The 25,569-nt window shown below is 35.9% G+C and overlaps 1 protein-coding gene across 1 annotated transcript in view; it reads left to right on the top strand.

The window, feature by feature from the left end:
- PTPN12 (protein tyrosine phosphatase non-receptor type 12) overlaps positions 1-25,569 on the top strand; it is an 85,450-nt gene that overhangs the window by 42,636 nt on the left and 17,245 nt on the right. Inside the window, exons 5-12 of the mRNA XM_072858818.1 lie at positions 717-755; positions 1,551-1,622; positions 4,628-4,687; positions 8,057-8,199; positions 9,658-9,724; positions 10,348-10,425; positions 10,525-10,623; positions 21,766-21,851. Of these exons, the coding sequence (XP_072714919.1) occupies positions 717-755; positions 1,551-1,622; positions 4,628-4,687; positions 8,057-8,199; positions 9,658-9,724; positions 10,348-10,425; positions 10,525-10,623; positions 21,766-21,851 (644 nt within the window). The remainder of the gene's footprint in view (positions 1-716; positions 756-1,550; positions 1,623-4,627; positions 4,688-8,056; positions 8,200-9,657; positions 9,725-10,347; positions 10,426-10,524; positions 10,624-21,765; positions 21,852-25,569) is intronic.

Below are 25,569 nucleotides of genomic sequence, written 5' to 3'. Positions count from 1 at the left end.
TTTATGCTAATTTGGGGTTACTTACTGGTTTATATATTCTACATCTGTATAAACAGCCATTGTCAGGAGTTAACTTTTAAGTACTGTTAAAATTGGGTATGTTCGACAAATTATTCCTGAATATATTTTTTTGTTTTATCAGACACTTAAATCATGGTTACTTACTGTAACATATCTTGCCTGTTGGTGCATTTTTATTGTGCTAGTCACATTAATGTATAGCTGTTAATTCAATTTCAATTAATTATTTCCATTTCAGTTAATTGAATTAATTGAAATAGCTTCACCTAAGAAATCTGATTCTTGTTTTTTAAATAGGTTTTTGCACTTATTTTAAGCAGTCTATGTAATTTTAAACAAATATAGCTATGTTTCTTCCAGTTGGCAAGTGGTTCTATATTTTTATGATTAAGTTTAGACTTTACAGTCAGGCTGAATAAATAAATAAGGTATTTTTACAGGATTACATTGAATTCAAATTAAGTAGCCTTAAAATGTTGTATTAGTGTTGTAGATTATTTTGTGCAGGATAGAACTTGGGTACTATTTTAGAATTAAAAGAGTGCACATCTGCAGGTAGGAAAATAGTATTAATTAGTCTCTTCAGTAGTAACCAATTAAGAAGTATCAGTATCAGATAGAAGCAAGCAGTAAAGTGTTGGTGAATTTACTTGATCTAAAACCACCTAACTTTGAGCATCTTTTTTTCTCTTCAGATAATTGTAATGGCCTGTCGAGAATTTGAAATGGGAAGGGTATGTACACTAAATACAAAACTAAATGAGCATTGCCCATGCAGGGCAATATGCTAGTACCTGTGAAGCTTCATAGGCCAAATCCATAACTGTAATAATAATCTGCCAGATTCAATGAGAATGTCTATCCTTGTATTTGTATGCATAGAAAATAGTGAATGCGACTGCTTTTCTTGGCTCCATTTATAGCATTACATTATTGTTTAGGTGTCATCTCAGTGGAATATATGTTTGTGTACAGAACTGTACTAATGGTCGGTTTCTGATCATGTCACTATGGAAAAAAACCTTGCTCTTTGTGGGATGTAGGCCAACTATCAAAATCCTGACTCCTTCAGAATTTTGTGTCAATTGATACAGCTGCAAAAACAATCTATCTTTTAAATCTCTCTACTATATTCTTATGACCTGAGAAGGAAAAAAAAATGTGCACCAGAATTGTCAACTCCAAATTTTCACAACAATTAAATTAGCTCTCATTGCTTCCCTCTGTATGATGCATGCTTGCACATATGTAGGCAATAAGTTCATGTCCTAATTTACAAAGTGTCTTTTGGCTCTATTTATTGGTCATCTGGGTTTTTGGTTTTGCTTTTCTTTTGGTATCTGAAAGAAAAGACATTTTACTATCTTAAAAGAAGTCCAGCAAGGCACCAGTAGGCAGATGTTAAGGAAAAGAACTGAATAAGAGAGAGAATAAGGCATTCAAGATTATAATTTTGTCTGCTCTGCTTCTGTTAATCATCATCTTTCAGTACTATGCATGAATTAAATTGGGATTCTTTGCTTTAACAGAAAAAATGTGAACGTTACTGGCCTCTATATGGAGAAGCAGCTGTAACTTTTGGACCATTTCGTGTTTCTTGTGTAAGTATAAAATTTTGTAAATTAATTTTGAAGGATTGAATGCTTGTGTAACTTGAAAGAACTGTTCAACAAACAGTTCATATTACAAAACAAATGCTTTTTTAATTGTTCGGTACCAAATTTTACCTAAAGACTCTCAAAGGAATGCAATGGAAAACAAAGTGTATATCTAAGCTGTGTTCTTTTTTTGAATCCTCCGTGATTTTTTTTTTTTAAAGTAGGGAACCTGTGTGCCTTGGTCTTGTATCTTTCTATGTATCATTTCTTTAGCTTTACATGATGTAGTCTTGAATGTCTGTACCATACTCAAGAAATCAAATAATATTAATGCAGTTGTTTGTCTCCATTATGACTTGTGCGTTCTGGATGTGCATGAGCAGTGAAAGTAACACTGGAATAGGTTATTTTCTTTAAGTTACATAAAGTTAATTAGCATGAATAAAGAAAATGGAAATGAAACGCCTAATTTTTTTTTAACTTGTTTCTGTTGGTAACAGATACAGGTTTATTTGAAAATACTTCCTTTGCTTCTATTGTTGCTTTTAAAATCAAAACAAAAATGAAAAGCAGATCACCATGAGGTCTGAATCTTTTCCTGGAGAACTGGTGGGGGGTAACTGTCAAGTAAGCTATGATTCCAGCAAGATGGAGGAAACCTGAATGTTTCCATTGCATGTTGTGTCAGTGTGATCAGGAGTTCTGATCTCTCAGAATAACTACTAGAGCCTCTTCCAGTTTTGATACTTGGTTATAAATGGTAACGTAAGCATTTCTGGCACATTAATAGGCAGGAAGAGGGACTGTGGATATCTCCTACACCAAGCACAGCAGGGAATTGAAAGTAATCATTTTTTTGGCACCTGTCATCTTAGCATCACACAAGAGTATACCCCAATGGATTTTTGCAATCATCTTTCCTTGGTAGAGAAAGCTGGATAGTAAAAGAAGTCATGGTGTGATTACCATTTCACAAAAGGGGACCACTTACATAGCAGAAATTCATTAACTGTGAGAAATTCATTTTCATTTTCATTTCAGAAATTCATTTTCAGGGTATGGGTGAGGATATGGTGTGTGGGAGCATAGCCACCAAAATCAGTGATCAGCATTCCGTAGGTGTGGGATGGTATCCGGTCGCCTTTGTACACACATGTTTATGTATCTTTATTTCTTCCTGCTTTAAGCACATTTGTGGCCTGTTTGTCCAACTCCTAGCTCTTGGAATTCTGATTGCACAGCCTTCACTTCTAGATGACACCAGGGGCCATCCAATCTATCGCATTGTGTTCAATGACAGCCTAATTACTTAAGGGAAGAGAACAGAATATAAGCCGTGTATAGGATGACCTTTCTTGTACTTGTTGTCGGCTTCTAGCAATGGACTAGCAGGACTTCCTTAATTGGGTGTTGCCCCTGCATTATCAATATTTTTATAATACAGTGGATGATGAATCTGACAAACTTTTTTTGTTTGGGATTTGTTTTTTGTCACTTATTCTTTCTGACATTCACATTGTGTTGTTGGAAGAAAACACTTCCTTGTGTCTTTATTTTTAATCTTGCCACTTGGTAGTTTAATCAGGTTCTATTATGTTATTTTAGTTACTATTAGGATGTGAATGAAACCTGCCATTAAAGTGTTGAGTATAACCATTGTCAGTATAAATGATGTTACTGTAAACTTTTTACACTGGAGTTCATGATTGGTCTTAGCTGTTCAGTTATTCTAAAACAGTGAAATTGATCCATTCCAGATTGATCTCAAAACTGTTTTTTTTCTTCTCCTTAACTCAAAATTACTTGAGTTTGGACAGGAATTGCTGCTATTTTCTGGCTGAAGTGCTTTAAGGTGTTCAGAAAGAGCTAGCATGCCAGTTTATTGAGCTCTTCTTAATCCTACTTTGAAATAGTCTACCAAGAATTAAGTACACTTCAAGTTCATCTTGTCAGGAAAGCAAGCATATACTTACAAATTTTAGTCTAAAGATTCTGAGTAGCCTTCTCCTACCTTAAATTGATTTAAAAATTGGCTTGTGGGGTTTTTGTTTTTGTGGGATTTTTTTTTTCCCCCTGCTCCTAGTGGGTGATGGTTGCACACCTGGCAAGTATTTGTGAAAAGGGATTGCGTATACACTGTAACTGACTTCTCAGCTGCAGCTGAGAATGTATTACCTTTTGGTACAGTGGTATGTATGAGCTCCATTGCTGCTAGCTATGCACTATCTCCTTCAACCCTGCAAGGTGTTCTTGATGGAAAGGTTTTCTTGATGGAAAATGGTAAATTCCCAGTAGCAGGTAGGAACACATTAAAGCATATATGCGGTCTCCTAAATTCACTGTGGGAAGCTGTAATGCTAAGCTTTTAAAGGCATCTGATAGGTGTGATATTACTGATATTTTAAGTACAGTAATATTGTTTGGTGTTTACAGTATAAACTTTCCTTGATGTTCCAAAGGCAGATTTGAAAATTCTGGGAGCCTAGAAGCTATGCTTTTTGGCCACAGCCACGATAATTACAATGACCTGTTCGGATGCACCCTTAATTGAAAATAATAGAAAGGGAAAAAACAAAAGGAGGTGCCACAGGATAGAGTGATAAGAGGCTGAAGTTTATAGAGCAGACGCGTTATAGAAGGATGGCTGTGGGAGGCAATCTGTAAATTAAATACATGTATGGAGAAATAAAGCAAAACAAGTACTTTGAAATACTCTTACAAGGTTTATTGATGGGTTTCAGGAGCAGGCTAGACTCCTACTGGTTTGAAAACTCATATTTTTATTTTAAGTACAAGTAGCATCTTTCACGGATATCTTGTGTAGCAAGCTAAGTTGCTGCTGTTTTAAAATCCATGTTTGGATTGCCCATCTTTTGGGGAAGTCGTAGATACAAACGCAGTAAATTAAAAAAAAAAGACACCTGAGTTTAAAGTTTGGGTTTTTACTTATATCCTCTATGCTGAATATTGATCTTTTTTCCAATTCATTACTGTTTTCTCATGTTTAGGAAGCTGAGCAAGCAAGAACAGATTACTTCATTAGAACATTATTACTTGAATTTCAAAATGTAAGTATACAGTCACTTCTGATCTCAACTTTAATGGTTGCTCAAAGGTCTCTAAAATGATAGAATGGAGGAAAGTCATGAAAATATCTTCACTTTTTCAGGTGCTGACTCTATATATGTAAATCATCAAGTTTAGAAGTGATGTTAAAAGCTTAGTATATAAGAAAAGAGTAGTGAAACTCTTTACTTGTGTTTTATGTATGTTCTTGGTTAGCCAAAGGTGTGTGATGGTCTTCAATAGCATGTGTTGACAACTAGAAAGCTTCTGTCACCCTAGGAGAATTTCATTGTTTACCCCAACTGAAAAATATGATGACAAACTGAATCAAACTTGTCAAAAAAACCCTGTTTCCTCTAGTTAACTTCTTTTTGGGTAAAGTATGTGTACTTGTTAGAATTTGCCCTATACTTTCATTTATTGTCAAGAGGGTTTTACAATGTTAAAAGATATTTTTGATTCCCATTCATATACTTGTATTGCCAAATAAAAATAAAGCAAGAATGACAACAACTTAGTGATTTATTTTTTCCCCAGAGTTTCTCACTCTATCTTGTAAAAAGTTACTCTCTTTGGAATTGAAATAGATATGAAAAATATGGAATGTTCTTGAATAAATTGAGTTGCATTGACTTTTTCCTTGGAGAACTTCTGCATGGGGGAATTGTATGTATTATATTCAAGGGTCAAGATAGAAATGTACTTTTAAAAGTGAGCTCAAGACTTTGGAATTCTTGATGATTTGGTATCCTAGTGTTCAAGATGTAGAATTGGCTTACCAGACAAGTATTCTGGTAAACCAATTCATTTACACTATTTGTTAAGTTGGCAGCTGTAAACGGTTACAATTAGTCTCTGTATGGAAGAAATTGAGTTTATTCATCTTAGTGAAAACTTATGACACAAACTACTGTAAAACATGAGACCTACTTCATGAAGTGAGTATGTTATGTTAACTGTGAAAATTGTCATATTTTCAGTGAAATAAAAGCACTTGCATTCTCACATAAGTGTTAAGAATGAATGATTTAAGCCTTTCTTTCAAACTTATACTCAAGTGTCAGATTTGAGGTGATTGTTTATTTTTCTGAAAAGCAACTGTCAGTTAAAAAAGTGTAGAGCTGTCCTGCAAAACATGAAGGTTGTCAGTCTGTTTTATGGAATACCTGTCATTTTAATTGGCATCCTGTATTAAGAAATTATTTATTACAGGTTAGTCTCACTTATGGTTAGCTTTCTTTAGCAATGCTTTGTTCAACAACTGATATGACAACAGTTATGAAAACTGTTTAGTCACGAGGGGGTAATTTTGGGGGGTAATTTTTGTCTGCAGTAGCTTGCTAGGTACTTGCTATGGGATGCATGAACTTCATCAGTTTGTTTCTGTCAGTGTGTACTGAATGTTTGTAACTGACTGTGCTATGAAACTTTTTAGATAGCAGAAATTAACTGCATAATAACTGTGGGGTTTGCAAAATTTTTTGAAATGGTGCATTTAAAAACAGAACTGAAAAGATACAAAAACCCCAAAGCAGAACCTACATTGCTTTTAATACCTGAATATCATGAGAATTGGTTACTTCAGAAACTTTTGAAACTTCAGAAATTTTGCTTGCATATACTATCCATGCAAATCATGTTTAGCTACTTGACTTCCATGAGTTCTGTTCCCGTTAATTTTTATAGGATACCTGTATACTACATAAAAACTAAGTCATAACAAAAAGCTACAGTTTGCGTTATGCTTTTGATCGTAGCAAAGAGCCCAAAGTTTACGTTCCTTTAAGGAGTAATGTAACTGAAAGGATTAACAAGATATGTTGATATCCAACCTGTGCAGCTGATAAAATGATCTTTCTTCAGACTTCCCTAGCAAATTTGCTTTAGGATTTCTGTGAGCACCCGTTTTGGTAATGAATTACAGACTTGTCGTCTTACTTTAAGGAATTCTAAGTGTAGCCTTGAACTGGGGAGGAAAATATATATTTGTGGTATAAAGTAATATCTTTTTAAGTTCACTTTCTGGCTTTCCAGGATAATGAAAAGTTTTGCAACTTCTGTAAAATTTTCAATGGAGTATCATACAAAATACTATGCAAAAGAATTTAAAATTCATATAAATATACAAAGTTATTCTAGTTTCTAGCAGGAAAACCAGTTTGACTGAAACTTGAAGATTATTTTAAGCTAAAACACCAGGTTCTTTCTTAAAAAGTGGCAGTAAAAAAAGGACTATGAAGGTTCCTTTTTAATTTTTAATTTCCATATAAAAAGCATAAATTCAAATTGTTTCCTGACAGTTCTGCTAATGTGAAAAATCACTGGGTTTTTCTCTTTAAATTTAATTAAGTGAAAGTTCTTGGTGGGCCTTAATAGGCAGTTGTAACTTTTCTGCTTCCTTACTGATGATGATGGTTTTACGTAATCAGTTGGATTTTTTAAATTTCTCTTCTTACGCTGGATTTTCTCTTGTTTTTACTAGCTACAGCACTTCCACAGGTCTGGCAAAAGTTGTTGGTCATCAAAAATAATTGGTTCAATTGGAATATATAAATTTCTATGCTCAAGAAGCCCACTATGTTGCTTCTCAAATAAGTAAACAGAAGGTAGCACAGGTCTTGAAACTTGTAACCTGTAACGTTGATCAAAACATTAATACACCTCTCTAGGACATTACTTTGAGGGTACACTAGAATCCAGAGGTGTGACAACAGCATGGAAGTATGCAGTAGAAGTAGCTATATTGTGAATGGTTTGGATAATGATGAGAAAGAGGATTTGTGCTTTCAGGGATTCAGGTAGCTGAGTAACTAGGCTGTTCTAAAGCCTGCTTCTTACCTTGTCTTTAGTACTATTATAACATGAGCTAACTAGAATAAAAGTGTACCTACTGTTGTTGCAAGTGTGATCCATATGTAGATATGGTCTGAATTATGGCTCTCATTTTCTTAATTTCCCTCTGTGTGCACATGCGCACACACACACTTTACTTTGTAATGTGACAAAACAACAACCCCCCGCCTTCCCCCCCCCCTTTTTTTTTTTCCAATGTAAGTTTCTGGAGTACGACTGGACAAAGAACCTTCCATGGTGGTCTTTCCCTTTCTTTCTCCCTTTCAAAGTTTAAGACTGTAAGGACAGAGAATCTTTTAACACAGTGCAACTTTGAAGCCCCATATATTATAGAGAGGGGCTTCTGTGAACCATCCCATAGTGCTTTCTCCTATGCATTAGCAGCACTCAAAATACTACTTCAGAATTTCCCTTTTGTTTTTAGAACTTCTTATTTCATGCAAACAGAACTTATTATTTCATGCAAACTCCTCAAATATGTACTATCATTAACACCTTTCTCCCTCCCTCTCCCTTAGGAGACTCGTAGCGTCTATCAGTTTCATTATGTTAACTGGCCTGATCATGATGTCCCTTCGTCTTTTGATTCTATTCTGGACATGATCAGCTTGATGAGAGAATACCAGGAACATGAAGATGTACCAATTTGCATACACTGCAGGTATCAAATATATTTATTTTTTAAGTTTATATACATTTTAATTTTTTTGAAGTCTAGACTTTTGATGTGAGATGCACTGTTTAATTCTAAATCAGACTTATGTATTTTAGTTTTCTAAAAAGGCATATTTCCTCATGTCAAAACTTGGCTCAAAATCATACAGTCTTCATTGTCTTAAAACTCATGCCACAGTGAAATTTTGCTTTTATTTCAGTTTAAGACAGAATATCAATCAGGAAAGAATTAGTCTGTGAAAGGGAAACTGTTTTGTGGTTCTTAAGACATTTAAATCCTCATTACGACAAAATAGACTTCGAAGATCATTGCAAATCAGATATGGGAGTGAAGGCTCCAGTCTCAATAGGAGAGACTACATAGCAGGTGCATCACTACCTAAGAACTTTTGTGTCTGTCTTCTGATATGACAAAAAAGGTCTCTAATCAGCAGGCTGTAGTTTCTGGTTGGTAAGTCTTTGCTTCTGAGCAGCAGTTTCCTCTTTGACCTGAAATTTGGCTAACAGAAGGACTGTTGAAACTAAACTGCCATGAAAATGTTTTGGTGAATTGACAGTTTCTGACAATTTCTCTGGAAAGTTCTTGCCTATGATATTTGATACTTCTTAAAGCAACAAAAGTTAATGTGTTATATGTCAGAAAAACTGAATTCTGATTCATAAGCCAGGAAATGTTAAATTGTTGGGGCTTATTAACTCTTTAGAGCTTGGTTGTTCTCTTAAAGTGTATAGAAATCTACTGTCTTTCGCTGCATTCTTTTTTAACTTGTCACTCTAAGTAATTGAGGTCTAAAACCATAAAAAACTTACTTAGCACTGAAATCTGTTTCACTTTGTCCTGTTTCTCTTGACTGTCAATACAGTTGTGAAGGTTGGTTCTTTACAGCTGTATAATTATAATGTAATAAATATGCATGCATTATAACTCTTTTATGTGTAAAATAGAGAAATTCATACTATTAGGAAGAATAAATGGGATAGTTCACTGTCATTTTTTATAAATTTCAGATTTAAATTTTTTAGATAAGAAGCAGGAAATACAGATATAATAAATCAGAAAAATGTGGGAAGTCTCTAAACATATTCTGTTCTGCCATTTAACATATCTATCATTAAACTTTGACAAAATCCCTACTGTTGAAGCAGTGGTAACTAGGAATAGTGTGGTGAAAGAGGCAATAAAAATGTCAGCATTGAAGCATCTTTCATGATTGCAGTTCCAATTGGCTATGAAAAACTTGCATTAAAAACTTCAGTGCTCCATTTTGCACTGCTAATTTTTTTATTTTTAAGACACTATAGTGTCAGGTTGAGTGAGCTTAAAATGATAGATGAGGGATTTTGATATATCTTTTTTCACATGGACTCTGGAAATATAAAGCTTATAGTGTGTTTTTAACAAATAAAAATAATTTCTAACACACCTAACTGTTTATGTTCATAGTGCAGGGTGTGGAAGAACAGGAGCCATCTGTGCCATAGATTATACATGGAATTTGCTTAAAGCTGGGGTAAGGAATCTTAAAAGAAGAAATTTTGTGGCATTCCATCATTTCATAACAGTGGTTGATTGAGCTCCCAAATGTTCTAGAATAGTGAAATGTTTAAGATGTTCTGGAACTCCTTTGACAGGTTGGATGTTTAGTTTCATTGCATTCATGCTTTAGTATGAACTTACTTTCCTTTGACAGCACGTTTTTATGTTAAAAAATAACTGTAAAATTCTAATTTTTTAAAATATATTTCAATATAAAGTGATTTTGAATTCAGCTTTTTCAATGTCTCTGCTTAATCTTGCAGCTCCTAAAGCCTGATGTTTCATATATACAGGGATAACTTCATTCTGGGGTTTTTAGGTTATGAAGCATCATTAATGTTGCAGTGTCATATTAATGCTTTAATTGGATGTCTCATTTTCAGAATACTTGAAATGCTCTTATCTGGTCTAAATAAAATGTTTAAAACCAGTTCTGGAGAGGAATTGCTTTTTAAAATAAATTTTGAATAGCTGCAATGTGGAGAGAACAGATTGGCTTTACCTACAAAAGTTAAACATACTTTTGAATGTCTAACAGCTTTTCTATTGCTGTTCTGGCAGTTATGTCAATGTAATTGGCTTCCTTCTATATTTCAGAAAATACCTGAAGAATTCAATGTATTTAATTTAATACAGGAAATGAGGACACAAAGGCATTCTGCAGTGCAGACAAAGGTACAGTTTGTTTTAAAATGAATCTTTATCATATGATAATATACCATCATTCTTTGTAAAGATCTCATGCACTAATTTTTGTCTGGTAACCTACTATAGGAGCAGTATGAACTTGTCCATCGAGCCATAGCACAACTGTTTGAAAAGCAACTGCAAAAATACGAAAGTTGTGCAGACTGGAAGATTGCAGATGGAGTGGTATGTGTCTTTCCCATATGAGTTTTAATCAGTTGTAGCTGTTAGGTTCTGATCAAGATGTTCCTTTAAAGTCTAATTTTTAAAGTTAAGTGTTCAATGGTGTTAAGGCACATACAGAACTTGTTTGGACTATAAGTGGTTTTTACTGAGTAGGGACAACTAGCCTGTACTCAACTTACAGTGAGGGCTTGGTTGTAAAAGTTGAGTCAGATGATGGAAGGAATATTTACCACATATACCAAATGCAATTGCAATGTGGGAAGCCATAGAAAGAATTATAGTATGGATGAAATGCGGGACTCCAACTCAACATTTAAATTGAGAAATGTGCCCTTACCTTGGTGAGGTAGCAGTAGTTGACAGCTGATCTGTTGCTTTGATTGTCAGTACTTACCCCCGTTCTGACATATTGGCAGCAAATGAAATTTTGTCGAAGCCTGACCTTCTGCAAATTACTTGGTAAACAGTATGATAAAAAAATAAATAAATACACATATGTGTGTGTGTGTGTATATATAAATTCTATCTGATCTGTGTTTAGGTTAAACTCTTGAAAGGAAAAACTTCATTTAAGTTTTCTTTTCTTCCTTCCCCCCAGTGTGGTGTTGGGCCCAATTTTAAAGCAGTAGATAAGCATTGATCTGACTATTCAGCTGAGACCTGGATATTACATGCTGTTGCATACTGCCTTGGTCTTGGCCCAACACAGCCTTGATGTTGAGCAGGACTGGCAATGAATGATCTTTTTAAGTTTTCATATCGTGTTGAAGTACTGTTTGCACTGGAACAGATTGAGGGAAAGAAAAATAACTTAAAAATGCCTTTGTCAGGAAGCTTCACGTTCTACCCTTTTAACAAAGGAAAAAAAAACTTGGAAAAATAATATTCTTCTTTGGTAATCATGGTATTTGAGGATTTGTCTGTCTGTCCTTCCACTTGAAATTTCATGTCCCCTAGGTTTTTTTCCCTTTTTTATGTTCAGATATGTTTTCTTGGCTATTAGTGGGGCACTATGTGAAAAATGACATTTTGGATCACTATAGTGTCTCTCTCCCCCCACAGTCCAGAACTGTGTACCACCCTTTATCCTTGGACTGTGTTTTGTTTATTCAGTTATTTTATCCGTCCCTTCAGGACCTAATTGGTGTAGGCTCTGTAACGCTCTAGAGGGAGTATAAGTAGTATCTTCAGGACCCTTTGAAATATCTGGAAGCAATTTTAAATCTGCCTTTAATAGTAATAAGCATCCCTTTAATTTTAGGCGTTTAGCTGTTCTATACTGTGCTTTCTAAGAAGTCTGAAATGTTTTTAATTCTTGGAAAAAAGACATATACCCTTCTATTAACTCCTAAGAATTTATATCAGTTCATGCAATAGTTCTGAGGTCTTTAGTCATGACAAGAAACCTGATGGACTAAATGGACTATGAATAGCACAGGCTGTTTTAATTTGTTATAGATTTGATATTCAGCCTAGCTGGTCTGTGAATTTTCATTTTATTTCTGAGCATGATAGGGTTTGGAATATGTAGATTTATTAGCTTTGTTACAGAAGTGATTCCTAATTACTTGAGTTTTGGTCATAAAATAATAGGCAGATCAGTCTACTGTATGTTCTGGTTATTTAACTTTGATCTGACCTGTGCCTGCATTCTTACATAGAATCAAAAATGTCTCTTATTATTTACATGTATTCCAGAACATCTGAATAAGGAGTTGACACAGTATGCTGATACTATGTCTGTAACAAAGGCAAGTGCTATCTGTAGCACATTTTATGAGATTTGCTGAGTAATAAAACAAGAGCAAATAGATTGTGGGTAGGTAATGTGCATGGGGGTGAGACAGGGAGAAATCCCAACTGTGAATATGCAGTGATGGAGTGTGAGTTTTGAGTTTTGCTTGGATATGATCTTGGTTATAATCAATAAGTTGTAAAGGAAATTGAATTTTAGCAATTATTTGGAAACTAATAAGAGCAGAGAACGTAATGTCATTGTGCGGGTACCTTGCAACTTGAATACTGTCTGCAGGTCTGGTCTGCTTATCTCAAAAGCGTATTACAGAATTCAAGCATTAAAAATTTGGACAAGGATCAAAGGTGTCAGAAGGTTGTGTCTAAAGAACAACCAGATTGAGCTGGAAAATAAATGTCTGAAGTTAGATATGATAGAGGCTAAGTAACAGTGAAAAGCTGATTTCTGTTAACCTTTTCTAAAGTGTATCAATGAGACCTGGCAGACTTAATATAAAAGGAGATAGTTCTTTATGCAACATGAAACTGCAGAGCTCCTTGCAGCTGAAAGCTTGTAGCTTTGAGGTGAATATCTCATCATCTTGGAATCTTCTTCCGTGAATTTGCCCAACCTCTGACCTATGGAATTCCAGAGTTGCAAACTGTTGGAGAACATCCTAGGGGGAAGGATCCCTGCATGCCTGCTCTGTCCTTATTCTTCCCTGTAAGTTTCCTTTTAGTCACTGCTGGAAACAGGACAAAATGAATCTTTCAGTCTGACTAGGTACAGCCTTTTTTGCATTAGGAAATGATGCTTCTTTATGTTGTAGCTTGAACATTTCGGGGGGGGGGGGGGGGGGGGAACTCTCATAGGTAAAGAGTTCCTGTATCTAAAAATTTGGTACTTAAATTTGCTGCTATTCATTTGTTAGCCAGGAAATCTGCCTTCAGGGAATTAACTGGTGCAGGTTTAACTTCCATTTTGGTTTTATAAGGTAGTCTTCTACCTCGCATATCTGGTTAAATATCTGCTTGTATCTTTAACCTGATTCTTAAAACTTTGAGGCTCACTTGAGATAGTGTTTTTGCTATTCTGAAAAAGCTCCCTTTTTTTTCTCTGAGGGTGTTGTGTAGCATCTGTTGTATATAACATCTGTTTTTCCCCAGAAATGTTGTAGTTAGTTTTTTAACTAAGGTACATCCCAGAATGTTTGTTTGGTTTTTAAAAGGAAACAAACTCTGATGCAGAAAGTTTTCAAATAACTTTATTAAATATAATGTAATATCCTAAGGTTCCTTCCCAGATCTTACTCTGCCTGCAGATGCTACAGCAACTGTGGAATTGTGTACATATGAAGGGTTTTAATTATGTTCAGTGGAAACAATTCCAAATAAAAGAATGTGCTTGCTTTCAATATATTACTGTTAGTTATATAGGAGATACTACTGAACTGAGGAGGAAATTTTCTTTCACCTCTTATTTATTATATTTTGGTTGTACTCTGAAGAGTTGGAGCACTCTGTAGGGTTGGTTTCATGGTTTTGTTGTCCAATTGCTTTTCCTATTCCAAGCAGTGTTTGAAATGAATTGAGTTACCTAAGCTTTGTGAGCAGTGTTTGCCAGTAACATCGCAGTAAAAAGTTAATCTGATGGGCAACGAGTAGCATTTTTCATAGGGAAGTAGCCTAGACACAATCCTGAACGTGTGTTCTTGTGAGCTTGCCAACTTTGCCCTGCTGGAAACAATACTGTAAAAAGTCAACAAAAAAACGCATGCAGTCTTTGAAAATAGACTTATAATAGGGTTAGAATTTCTATTAGTATTTGATAGAAGGATTCAAAACCATGTAGAAAATGCACATATGATATAGTATAATGTAGTAATTGTGTACTCTTACCATATAGTTATACATATTGTGAATGTATAGAACTGTAAATGTGCTTAAAATAATACTAAGTATGTAAACGAAATTATATGAAGAAAAACTTTCTTCAGATACCAGATAGAGTACTTTCAACAGTCCCCACAGTAGCCAAATTTCAGGGCAAAGGTGGAATTGCTGCTCAGAAGCAGTCTTCTGACAAGAAAAGACTCAGGTGCTAGATTTGATAATCAGAACTATTTTTTTTCTCTTCCCGCCTCCCCCCCCCCCCCCAATTGTAGGACTTTTAAATTATCAAACAATTAAATTGGAACTGAGTCTTGGCTCCCTTCCCACTGAAACTCTTGATCATATTGTCCTGTATTTGGAGTCATTAACTGTTTGTTTCTCCATCATTGTTTTCTTTTAGTACTGCTGTGAAATTATTACACTTGGGTTTGTGTTTGGAAGCTTTAAAACATATTTGTGTGATTAGTCTTGATCATCTGATAAGATCGGTCAGATTTATATCAGTAGAATATTTTGAGTTACTTGAGAGGCATCTCCATGATCTGAAGTGAACCATGGTTGTCTTGGAAAGTCTGAATCAGATGGAATTCCATCAAGTTGGATATTCTGTATGTAGAAAAAGGAACAAAGTTTACTATCTCTTTAAAAATATTTTGCATTGAATTTTGTGTCTTGACAATAACAAGCATGTTACAGTACTGCAAGTCCTTGTTTTACCCTTATCCACTAATAGAAGCTTGTATTAATAAACACTTTCTCCAAAATATGGCATTGCTAGTACTCTCAAGTATCTCTTGCATTTCTTCCTGTAAAAGTGACAGAATTCTGTTGCTGCAGTTGATTGCACTTTCAGAAGCTGTGGAGGAATCGGCTGCTATAAGAATGTTGTTACTCAAAATTTTAGTGGTTTGGAAACTCTAAGTGAAAAGACTTTGCTGTTCAAATTCTCTTCGCTCTTTTGCAGCTTGGAAAGAGATTTCTGGCCACTGTAGCATTCTAAAAAAATCATATATGTCTTCAGAGACACTTATCTTGTTTGCCTATGCTTGGAAAGCTTTATTTAATCTGAGTCTTTCGAGTGTATCATTTCAGTCTGAAATATTATCTTTTTATCTACTGATGCTCTGTGGTTCCCATGCTGCTTTATGATAAGGGCAAAAGGAATGCCTCAGTTCCTTCTAAGGGAAACGATGAGATTACTTCTGGAATAGTCTTTGCAGTAAATTTGCTAGTACTTTACCAGTACAGAAAGCTTCTGAATGACATTAAATGTTTCCATTGTGAGTTCCAAAAGAAAATTATGTATTGCAATTCCTGAGTAAAAGGTTTTGTATTGTAGACTGCGATTTCATGGGCATTGCCTAAAACTGTGATCCTCTATTTGCTCAAAGTTAGTGACAGCTCCATTTGGTGATTCAGCCATTGGAGCAAGTAGGTGGGGAAAAGACTCACACTTGGGAGATGATAGAACAATTCAGGTTGCCTTATCAAGTTGAATTCAGGCACTGCATCTGCCATGAGAATTCCTTGTTCCTCTGCATTACCACAGGAACATGAGTTACTCTGTATTGTTGTAGACTAGATGTAATCTACACTTCTAAGTATCTGACTTTACAGTCTTTTATTTTGTTAATGTAGTCTTTCATAGATAGATATACACACATTTCATATATATACATATGTGTTTGTGTAATTTAACAGAATACCTAGAAATTCCTAACTATGAGCATTTTCACTTGATCTGAGTAGCTGCTCCCTCAAATCAACGAGGACATTGGAACTCGAGCTGTTCAGCAGTTGATGCATATAGAGGCAAAGGTTGAAGAAAGCTCCTGTTCTTTTGTTTACCCACGTATTGTTAATGCTTCTCTTTTCTTATAGTGAGAAGTCTGCCACAATAGGGTAGGTATCTTCTGAAAGAAAGCAGGGTGCTGCACTGAACACTTATTTAATTGACTGAATTGCACATTTGTTAATCCATTTTTTAAAAAAAATAATTCTATATGATGACCCTTGTGAACTACGTATGTTGTCCTGGTTTTTCTAAGCTGATATTTTTAAAATTGTATTCTGCCCGAGAATGCAACATCTGTCTAGAGAAGCAAGAGAGTTTTGGCTGATGCCAATAAGCTGTGATTAGGAAGGCTGGAAGGCTTTTTCTTAATACTGCCATCTGCTCTTCTCAACGGATGAGGTCATCCCAGTGAGATACCCTACATTCACTTTTACAGTTGAGCTTCCTCTGTTCTGCGCCATGCTAGTTGTTCTACATGTTTGCCAATTCACTTATTTTGATCTATGACAGAAGGGGAAATCTGTGAGTCGGTACCACTCAAGGTTGCTCCAAATACCAGTTGTTCACTATCTCTTGTGACACAGAACTGAGAAAAAGTAACAGACTTGCTCTGAGAGTTCAGCAAGTGGTATTTCTTTGGTTAAAAACAAGAAGAAATCCAGGAGTAACTGAGCACAATTACTTAAAAATGCTGCAGCAGCATAAAGTTGATATGACTTTCCTGCATGGGTTAGTGCATTTGGTTGCTGCCTCAAACTTTTATCATCTTCAAACTTTGAAGTAAAAATCCTTCACTTAATGGGGAATGAGTTGTCTAAAAGTAAATGAAGCCTTCACAGAAACATGTCGGTTGAGCTAATTAGAAAAGTAGTGAAGTACCTCTTTTTTGGTGACAATAATTACTGTAACATTCTTGCTCCTGATTTAATGTGACTAGAACGGAGTGAACTGATCCTGATTTTAACCTAATGCAGAAGTGAAAGCTTTTAAACACGTATCTGCCTGAAGCCTGCCCAGTGTATGAAGTTGGGATAACCACTGACTTCTCTTCTGGGGTTGAATTTAAAAGTACCGTTTTGTGTGTGTGTGTTTTGGGGTTTTTTTGTTTGTTTGTTTTAATTTTTAAGGCATTGTTTTTGTAAACTATCTGTGGTTGTGTATGTGCCTCAGACATTTGAGTTTACACACATTTTTGCAAGGTACATCCGTACTTTTTTTACTAGTAGCAAAAATGACAGTGCCTCTTCAGCTACTTCTGCCTGTCTCAACTAGAAACAACTTCTTACTGTATACATAGAGTTTAAAAAACCTTTGACATCTGTTAGCTTTTTTAATAGGCTTTTTCTTCTGCCTGGGAGAAAAGCATATCTTGGGTAACATTCAGTTCACAAACACTTCACTTTACAAGTGTAGAAGGACAGGGATGCAGCTGCTGGTTTGTTTTCTGGACAAGTTAGTCTACACCACAGCCAACAGGCACACCCTTTCCCTTGCCAGTACCTTTTAGAAAACTGAGTGCACAAATAAGAAATCTGTTCCTCAAAAATTCTGTGCTGGTGGGACTGAACTGGAGTACTTTTCTGATCTGTTGTAGGATGGAGAAGTTGGTGGTAAAGGGGAGGAACTCCTCCTGTGGAATCTCAGTCTTTCTAATACCTCTCTGCCTTATGAAACTTGGATGTGCTGTGGTGCTGAAACAAGGCGAGCATCCCGCTCTGTTCTCAGGATGCAGTTGCATTAGTTCCTAACTCTAGTTGCTAGTACTTATGATTTGCTAGTACTACTATAACATCAAAGCTTTTAATGCTATCCATAGTAATGACTACATATGGGAGAGATTCAGAGTTTACTTTGCAGAACTCAAGGAAACTGGGAGGAACATGACACACCCTTTGTTGTGGAGCAGCACACCCAAGTGCTGCTGTTGGATACTGTGAGCCTCAGCATATTTGGCACCAACCTTTGGAATGGTACTCTGCCTGAATGAAGGCAATAAAATTCATTTTCATGTATGTTAAGGGCAAAACAGTCTGTATAGTCACCCATTACCTGATGTCAAAAAGCTGGAAATTGCTTTTCTGCATATTTGAGAGGAGGCTGGTAGAGGGGTTGGATGTCCATGTCCCATGGTAATGTTTCATTCCATCAATGACTAGAAAAAAATACGAGTTTTTCTTTTTGAAGTAGCATGTCTGCAGTAGTTTGCAGCTAGATTTTAAAAGTTCTTTGAGCCCTTAATGTTTTTCAGTAAGTCATGTAAAACTGACAAAGGACTTAAAAGGGTACCTTTGTTCCTAGATAAAATAACAAGGTCCTGCATTTACTTTATGGATCAAGCATAGCATTCATAATACTTTACTTTTTTAAAAAAAATTTAAAAAAATCTCATTAGCCATTTTTGTCATTCTACTTTTTTGGACAGTGACTTTTTGGACACTATATCTTGATGACAGCACTTTTTGCTGAGAATGATTGTTAAGGTAGTGCTGATGCAATAAATCTCTGAAGGTGTTTGACTTGCAACCAATGTTGTTTATTAAGAAGCTAGAATGATACAAACTCCAGTACATTAAATGTATTAAAACTTAGTTCACAATACACTTCAAGAGCCAACGAGCGGATAATAATGCTAGTTCAGTAAGGTACAACATGATTAGTTGACCTGATATAGCTATTAGTTTTTTATGCATTACCCCAGGAAAACCAAAAATCATTATTAATAGAAGTAACAGAGACTTAAAGAAACAGGGTATTGAGATATAAATACAAAAATATGTGAGCTATTTGGCAAGTTGAGCAAGAGACTGCTTTACTGTTGCAAAACGTAAAGGCTCAGATCTGGAAACAAAAAGGGGCAGAATTTTGTTTGGAACGGAGGCTTTGCATGTGGTCTACATGTCTAAGCTCCAAATGTAGTCGGTGGGGCCAATTGATCTGTTACTTTCATCCCCAGCTTACTGGCTGTCGCTTACTGGTGGATAAAAAGCTGGACATGACCTGGCAATGTGCCCTCGCAGCCCAGAAAGCCAACTGTATCCTGGGCTGCATCACAAGAAGCATGGCCAGCAGGTCGAGGGAAGTGATTCTGCCCCTCTACTCCACTCTGGTGAGACTCCACCTGGAGACTCCAGCTCTGGAGTCCTCAGCACAGGAAGGACATGGGCCTGTTGGAGCAGGTCCAGAGAAGGGCCACAAAAATGATCAGAGGGCTGGAACACCTCTCCTATGAAGAAAGACTGAGAGAGTTGGAGTTGTTCAGCCTGGAGAAGAGAAGATTCCAGGGAGACCTTGTTGCAGCCTTTCAATACTTAAAAGGGGGCTTATAAGAAAGATGGGGACAGACGTTTTAGCAGGGCCTGTTGCACTAGGACAAGAGGTAACGGTTTTAAACTAGAAGAGGGTAGATTTAGACTAGATATAAGGAAGAAATTTTTTATGATCAGGGTGATGAAATACTGGCGCAGATTGCCCAGGGAGGTGGTAAGTGCCCCATCCCTGGAAACATTCAAGGAGGGCCTCTGAGCAAGTTGGACGGGGCTCTGAGCAACCTGATCTAGTTGAAGATGTCCCTGCTCATTGCAGGGGGGTTGGACTAGATAACCTTTAAAGGTCCCTTCCAACCCAAAGGATTCTATGATTCTATGAAAACCAACCAAGCTTGGTTGACTGCAATGGGAGCTTCAGTTGTGGTCATCTAAATGTAAGTGGCTTTTATCTGCTAATTGAATCTCACTCCAAAAAAATAAAACTTGATAGTTACAGCCAGTGGTCAGCAGGACAATGAACTCCCTGTGCAATTTGTCTGAAAGGGCTAACACAAGCCATTGATACAGGAACAATAGGGCATTTTTGCTGGAGTACTTCTGGACTAATGTATTGGACAGCTAGTTAATGGGGGAGGTTAGTGAAGAACAATAAGAAAGATTAAAAGATTTAATTTTTTTCTTCACAGGAAAAGCTTCACTTGGTACACTGAGGAATAGAATCTGATAATAGACTCTTCACACTAGCAGACAGTGATATGATAACTGTTTTAAGACTAGTAATGGAAATTAAAAACATGTAACTAATGAATCTAAATGTAAGTGAAGGTAGTTAGCTGTTGAGATAACTTAGTTATGGTTTATCTTCCACAGTTGAAAATGCTTACCAAATTCAAATGCAACTATCACATTTGAAGCAGAAATTAACAGAATCTCCTTTTGTTTTGTAAGACCAGAGAAGGTCAGTCTCTTGTCACCCAATCTGAGCAGGTCAGCTGACAGATAGTAGGCCCTGTTGCATGAACCTGATGCTTTGAAATACATTACACAGATTCAAGGTGTTTATGGTTCTTTTTTAAAATTGCTCTTGAAAAGAAAACTCCTGCAAGAAAAGCTTTTGGGTAAAATACATGTTAAACTCAAGATAACACTTAAGGTCCTCCTTGGTTTTGTTGGATCTGTGGTGTGTATGGAAATGGTATATCAGCTTCAGACTCTTGCATGTTCTGTTTTTATTTTTATACATATACATTTATACATATTTGTACTGAGTCTGGCTGGGTTGGAGTTAATATTTTTCATAGCTGCTCTTGGGGTGCTGTGTTTTAGACTTGTGGTCAAAACAACGCTGATGACACACTAATGTTCCAGCTATTGCTGACCAGTGTTTGCACAGTGTCAACGCCACCTCTGTTTCTTACACTACCCTCCCAGTGAATAGACTGAGGGGTGCACAAGATGTTGGGAGGGGACACAACCAGGCAGCTGGCCTGAACTGACCAAAGAGATATTCCATAACACCATATAACATCATGCTCAGCAGTAAAGAGGGAAAAGAGGGGGGGGTTGGTGAGGTTAGCCATCTTTTGCTTGGGAACTGGCTGGGCATAGGTCCACCTGTGGGAGGTGGTGAGTGATTGCTTTTGTATCACTTGTTTGTTTTCTTTCTCTCTTCTTCCACTTCTCCTTTGCTTACTAAACAATTTTATCTTCACCCACAAGTTTTCTTGCCTTTCCTTTTCCCTCTTTGGGGGTGGGGGGAGGAGCGATTGGCTTTGTGGTGCTTAGCTGCCCACCAGGGTTTACCCACAACAATATTATAAATGTATATGGATACATATATTTATAAAAATATACATATATAAAATACATCTCTTATATTTATGGTCCTCCTAAAATGAAATAAAAATCTTCATGTTTTGCTGAGTAAGTTAAACTTCATTGTACACAAATGGGAGATGATTTGAAAGTGTTTCAGAACAATGCATTAAATCCTATCCACTTGTCAATTTACAGTAGCTGAAATTCTCATTTTCTGACTGCATTGTAGATTAGTCTTATCTTCAATGGACTGATTGTACAAGTGAAAATAATTAGACTGAAAAATAAATGCTTTCAATATGAATAATTTGGAGGGCATAAGGGAGCTTGCTCACTACTAACCTGAAAGATTAGCTTTTGAGAATTTTCTCTAGTGGATTATACAATTACATGCAAAACAAAATGTTTAGTCAGAAAAATTTTAAGTTCGATACACAAAATACAAAATAATACTGTGAATTTAGAGTAGAATTTAATCTGTATGTAATTTTGAAAGTGGTCTCTATATGATAGCCAAAAATATGTAATATTGTCATATGTTATTTTCAAGTATTGTTCAGATCTTTGGACCTTACGGTTTAAGTATTGTGTGTATCAGCTTTACAGCCATGAATGAAAACTTTTTCTTTTAATTAGGATGAAAATAATACAGAGAATGCTGTCAGTTCTTCAGATGCTGAGAAACAGGATTCTCCTCCACCAAAGCCTCCACGGACCCGCAGGTAGTTAACTATATTAATATACTATTTTAAGCTGACATATTACATGTTTCATAAATAAAAAGTAGAATAAAACTACTGATACTGTAAAGACTTTTAAGATGCACTTCTTTCTATTTATAAATAGAATTATACATAATACATATAGAAGTCTTGTAATTGGCACTGTAAATATAAGCTTTAATATCTTTGCAAAGTATGTGTTTGAATATACCAGTCTTGCAATGACTACATGTGAGTAGAGAAGCATACCCCTTTAGTAGTCAGATATGTTAGATCTACTAGTGCTCTAATTCTGCTAGGTGACAGCAAAACATATTTCAAAATAGGCTCACATAATGACTGAACTCTCATTTTTGGAGGCAAAAACATAATGAAACATATGCATTTATTCAAGAAAATGTTATCTCACAGGCAAGTACTGCTATTGACTAGAGTATGCCAACAAAATGCTTTTCTTATTGAGAGGAAAAACTGGTCTCTCCAATGCTTTCATTCAACAGAGGAAAAAGAAAATCTTCTTCAGCTCTTAAAATACATAGACTTGACTTTAAGGAAGCCAAAAGTAAATCTGAACTAACAGATTCATCTGCCTAAAATGGGCACCCAACCTGAGTGTTAGACAGCTAAAGAAGCAACTCTCCTGAAGTAAGTGCCTGAGTTCCCTAGCTAGTTTCTGGAAGGCTTATAGGACCTTTGGCAGGTGATCTTGCCTGTGCTACGTTGCCTGTAGTTAAATAGACATTTAAGGTAAGCACTTGGGTTTCCTAACGTTGTAGAATGACATAAGAAACCACCAGCCAGTGGTTTAGCATAACTTTTAGTCATATAAGGAAAGTAGTTTTACTGCTTTAAAATATAATCAAACTGGAGTAGTGCGAGGTCAGGTCAGTAGTGGGAATTCCTATTCATTTGATACTTTAATGGTTAAAAGTAGAAGATGAGAATTAACCCTTTCTTTCCAGTACTGCATTTGGCAGGGTATGAATGATGTGGTAAAGCGAGCCCATTTTTGAGGGGCTAGCAAGATGAGAGCAGTGTTTATAAAATAAAATTAATTTTAAATCCTAAAATATTATAGGTTTGGTAAAGGAGGAAGTTTAAATATGCATGTATGTATATAGAAAAAATGTAATTGGACATAGAAAGCCATTTGAAAATTGGTGGCTTAGAATGGGTAGCACTGTCTGTATGTATTCAGTATTGCAACATCATTGTCTTGTCACAGGAATAAACATAGTTTAAAACTGGGTATGGAAGTGTTCCACTTTGTTATCAACTAGTAATTTGGACCAGATCTGGAATATTGCATGCAATTCTTACACCCATTCTAATGAGGATATCGGAGAACTACCATAAATGGACCTATTGCTCTACTTCTTTAGTGTCCCCATGGATGGTATTTGCAGTAAGATGACTTTGGAAATAATGTATGATAACCATTAATGATACAGTAGGATAAGTATATGAGTAGCTGTTGTAGTTAACTTAGCATTGGTTATGTCCAGCAGAAGTTAGAGAAAAATGACATTGAAAGAGAGAGGTGGAAATGGGTTGGGGTTTTTCACAAACAAATGGCACATTTTGTGCTATGTAGGTAATAGCATTTTTACCTTATTTAGATTGATGGTAATGTGATTGTATTCAATGACAAAGATTAAGATGATGATAGAGTCTGTTAACCTATGTTCATGATGAGTTCCAAGCTCTTCTTGAAACTTAGTCACTGAACTTAGATATGATTCCTGTCCAATAGGTAATATCCTTATTAATATTCCTTGAAATTATCTTAGGTGTACCTAGGTTTTTACCATTTTTATGTATTAATGTAATAATCATATATGCATAATTCATGTTTTAGCACACATCTGTTCTGTCTTGTCTGCATTGCATTGTTCTTTACTTGCTACATTATTAAGTGAAAATCTTTTAATCTCTCTTATAAAACTTGGTCTCTTTTGGGCCCACTTCCATAAACCCATACTTTCCCATCTGCCAGCACTGGCAGGAAGATTGGTTCCTTAGAGGTGAATAAATGGAAGCTTTTTAGCAAAGTTGTTGTCTTTTTCAAATGGAGATTATTTTTGAAAAACAATTAATTACACCCCTCATGGAAGAAGCTTCTGAGGAAAGACTTTACTTGCTGTTACTCACATCTGCTCAGAATACCCACTAATGAGCATGTTTTTTCTTGATGTGGGAGGTAATTTTACAAATCTGCAGCCTGATTCAGTCAGGACTTGGAGCCAGGTTTTGCGTATTGTGGATGCTCTGGCATAGGTTGACATCCTTTTCCTGGGGAGGATGGGAGAGCAGAATCTGTGAAAGATTCTAATTTAATCCCCATATGGAGGAGGAAACTGTTAAACATGATACATCTCCTTATTGCATCTGTAGCTTTTTTTCCCCAAACCATTCTCTTACCACTTTTTTTTTTCGTGTCCCTTCTATTATTTTTCTCTACATTGCTGTGACTAAAAATATCTTGGTACAACTATTTGAATTATTTGTCTACATCTTTTCCGTAGTGAACGCTTTCAAGTGGTATCTAAGAGTTCTTAACTTTACAGATAAGGTCACATTCAATAGGTACTCTGAAATCTAGTATAACCCACATTTTTAGTTTGATTTAGAATTTTCTCTGGGAACTTGCTTAAAATATTTTGTTCAGTAGCATTTTTAGGTTGCCAGCCAAATGTGTGCTTGAGTTGTACATGCACTGTCTCTGAAGAAGTTACAAGCAAGTTGCTAAAGTTAATATTTTTTAAAAGGAATAAGGCTTTGAAATTCTTCATATGCTGTGTTGTAGTTGGCTCTAGAATGTATAATTAGAAAAGCAACTTGCATTTTTAAGGGAAGGTTTAACAGTTGCTTTTTTTCTAAAGCAAAAAGGACTATGGCTACTAATACTGAACAGTACTGTGTGCCAGCTTGTTTTCAGCTGAACTTGCCTGAGATGATCCTGACTGAGCCAGAGGGAAATTGGTTTACATCTCTCGACCTCAGGATGCTTATCTTCTGTATTGCTATCAGACCAAGCTATGTTTGCTTAGATGGTAGCGATTATGATTCCTGTTAGTTGTTTTCTGACAGCCTTGAGGCTGCTTGCTGGATGAGATGGTGACATCTCCTCTACAGCACTTTTCAGTGGCTAACCACTCAGTACATTGTGGAGTTTTTCCATAAAGGTGGCTTTCTCGCCTGTCTCTTCTCTTGGTGTGACTGGATCGTGACAGGTAACCTCTGTATTATCTCTAAATTTGTAGATGTCTTCCTCTTAAAAGTGTAGCTAGTATCAAGTTAACTCTCATGTCTGTATTAAGTAAAGATGAGATGCCAGTGAAGACTTTTACCATACAAGATAGGAAACTTACTCAGGGAGGGATAACTAATCCTCTTAGTACTTGCTTCGGCTTGGGGAAGGAGTGCTACAAAGTTTAACTTCTAATTGTACTTTTCTAGGCTTCTTTTATGTCTGTCTGTTCTTGGAAATTGCAAGTGTCTTTAGGCTATTGATATTAAATGAATATTAAATTGGAATTTTGTTTACTTTTATTAACTTACCATGAAGCATCTAACTACTTGTTTTGCAGAGGCTCTGGAATCGAACCTCTGCAACCTCCCAACCTTTTATCACCTTGTAATGCTTTAACGTAATTCATATTTGCTGTACAATATGTGAACGTAATCATTTAGGTTAACGTCTGTCTGCATTTGTTGT

This window comes from Ciconia boyciana, chromosome 1 (genome assembly GCF_034638445.1).
Source record: "Ciconia boyciana chromosome 1, ASM3463844v1, whole genome shotgun sequence".
NCBI classification, from domain to species: domain Eukaryota; kingdom Metazoa; phylum Chordata; class Aves; order Ciconiiformes; family Ciconiidae; genus Ciconia; species Ciconia boyciana.
Note: the sequence above shows the minus strand (reverse complement) of the source record. Positions and strands in the feature narration are given on the sequence as shown.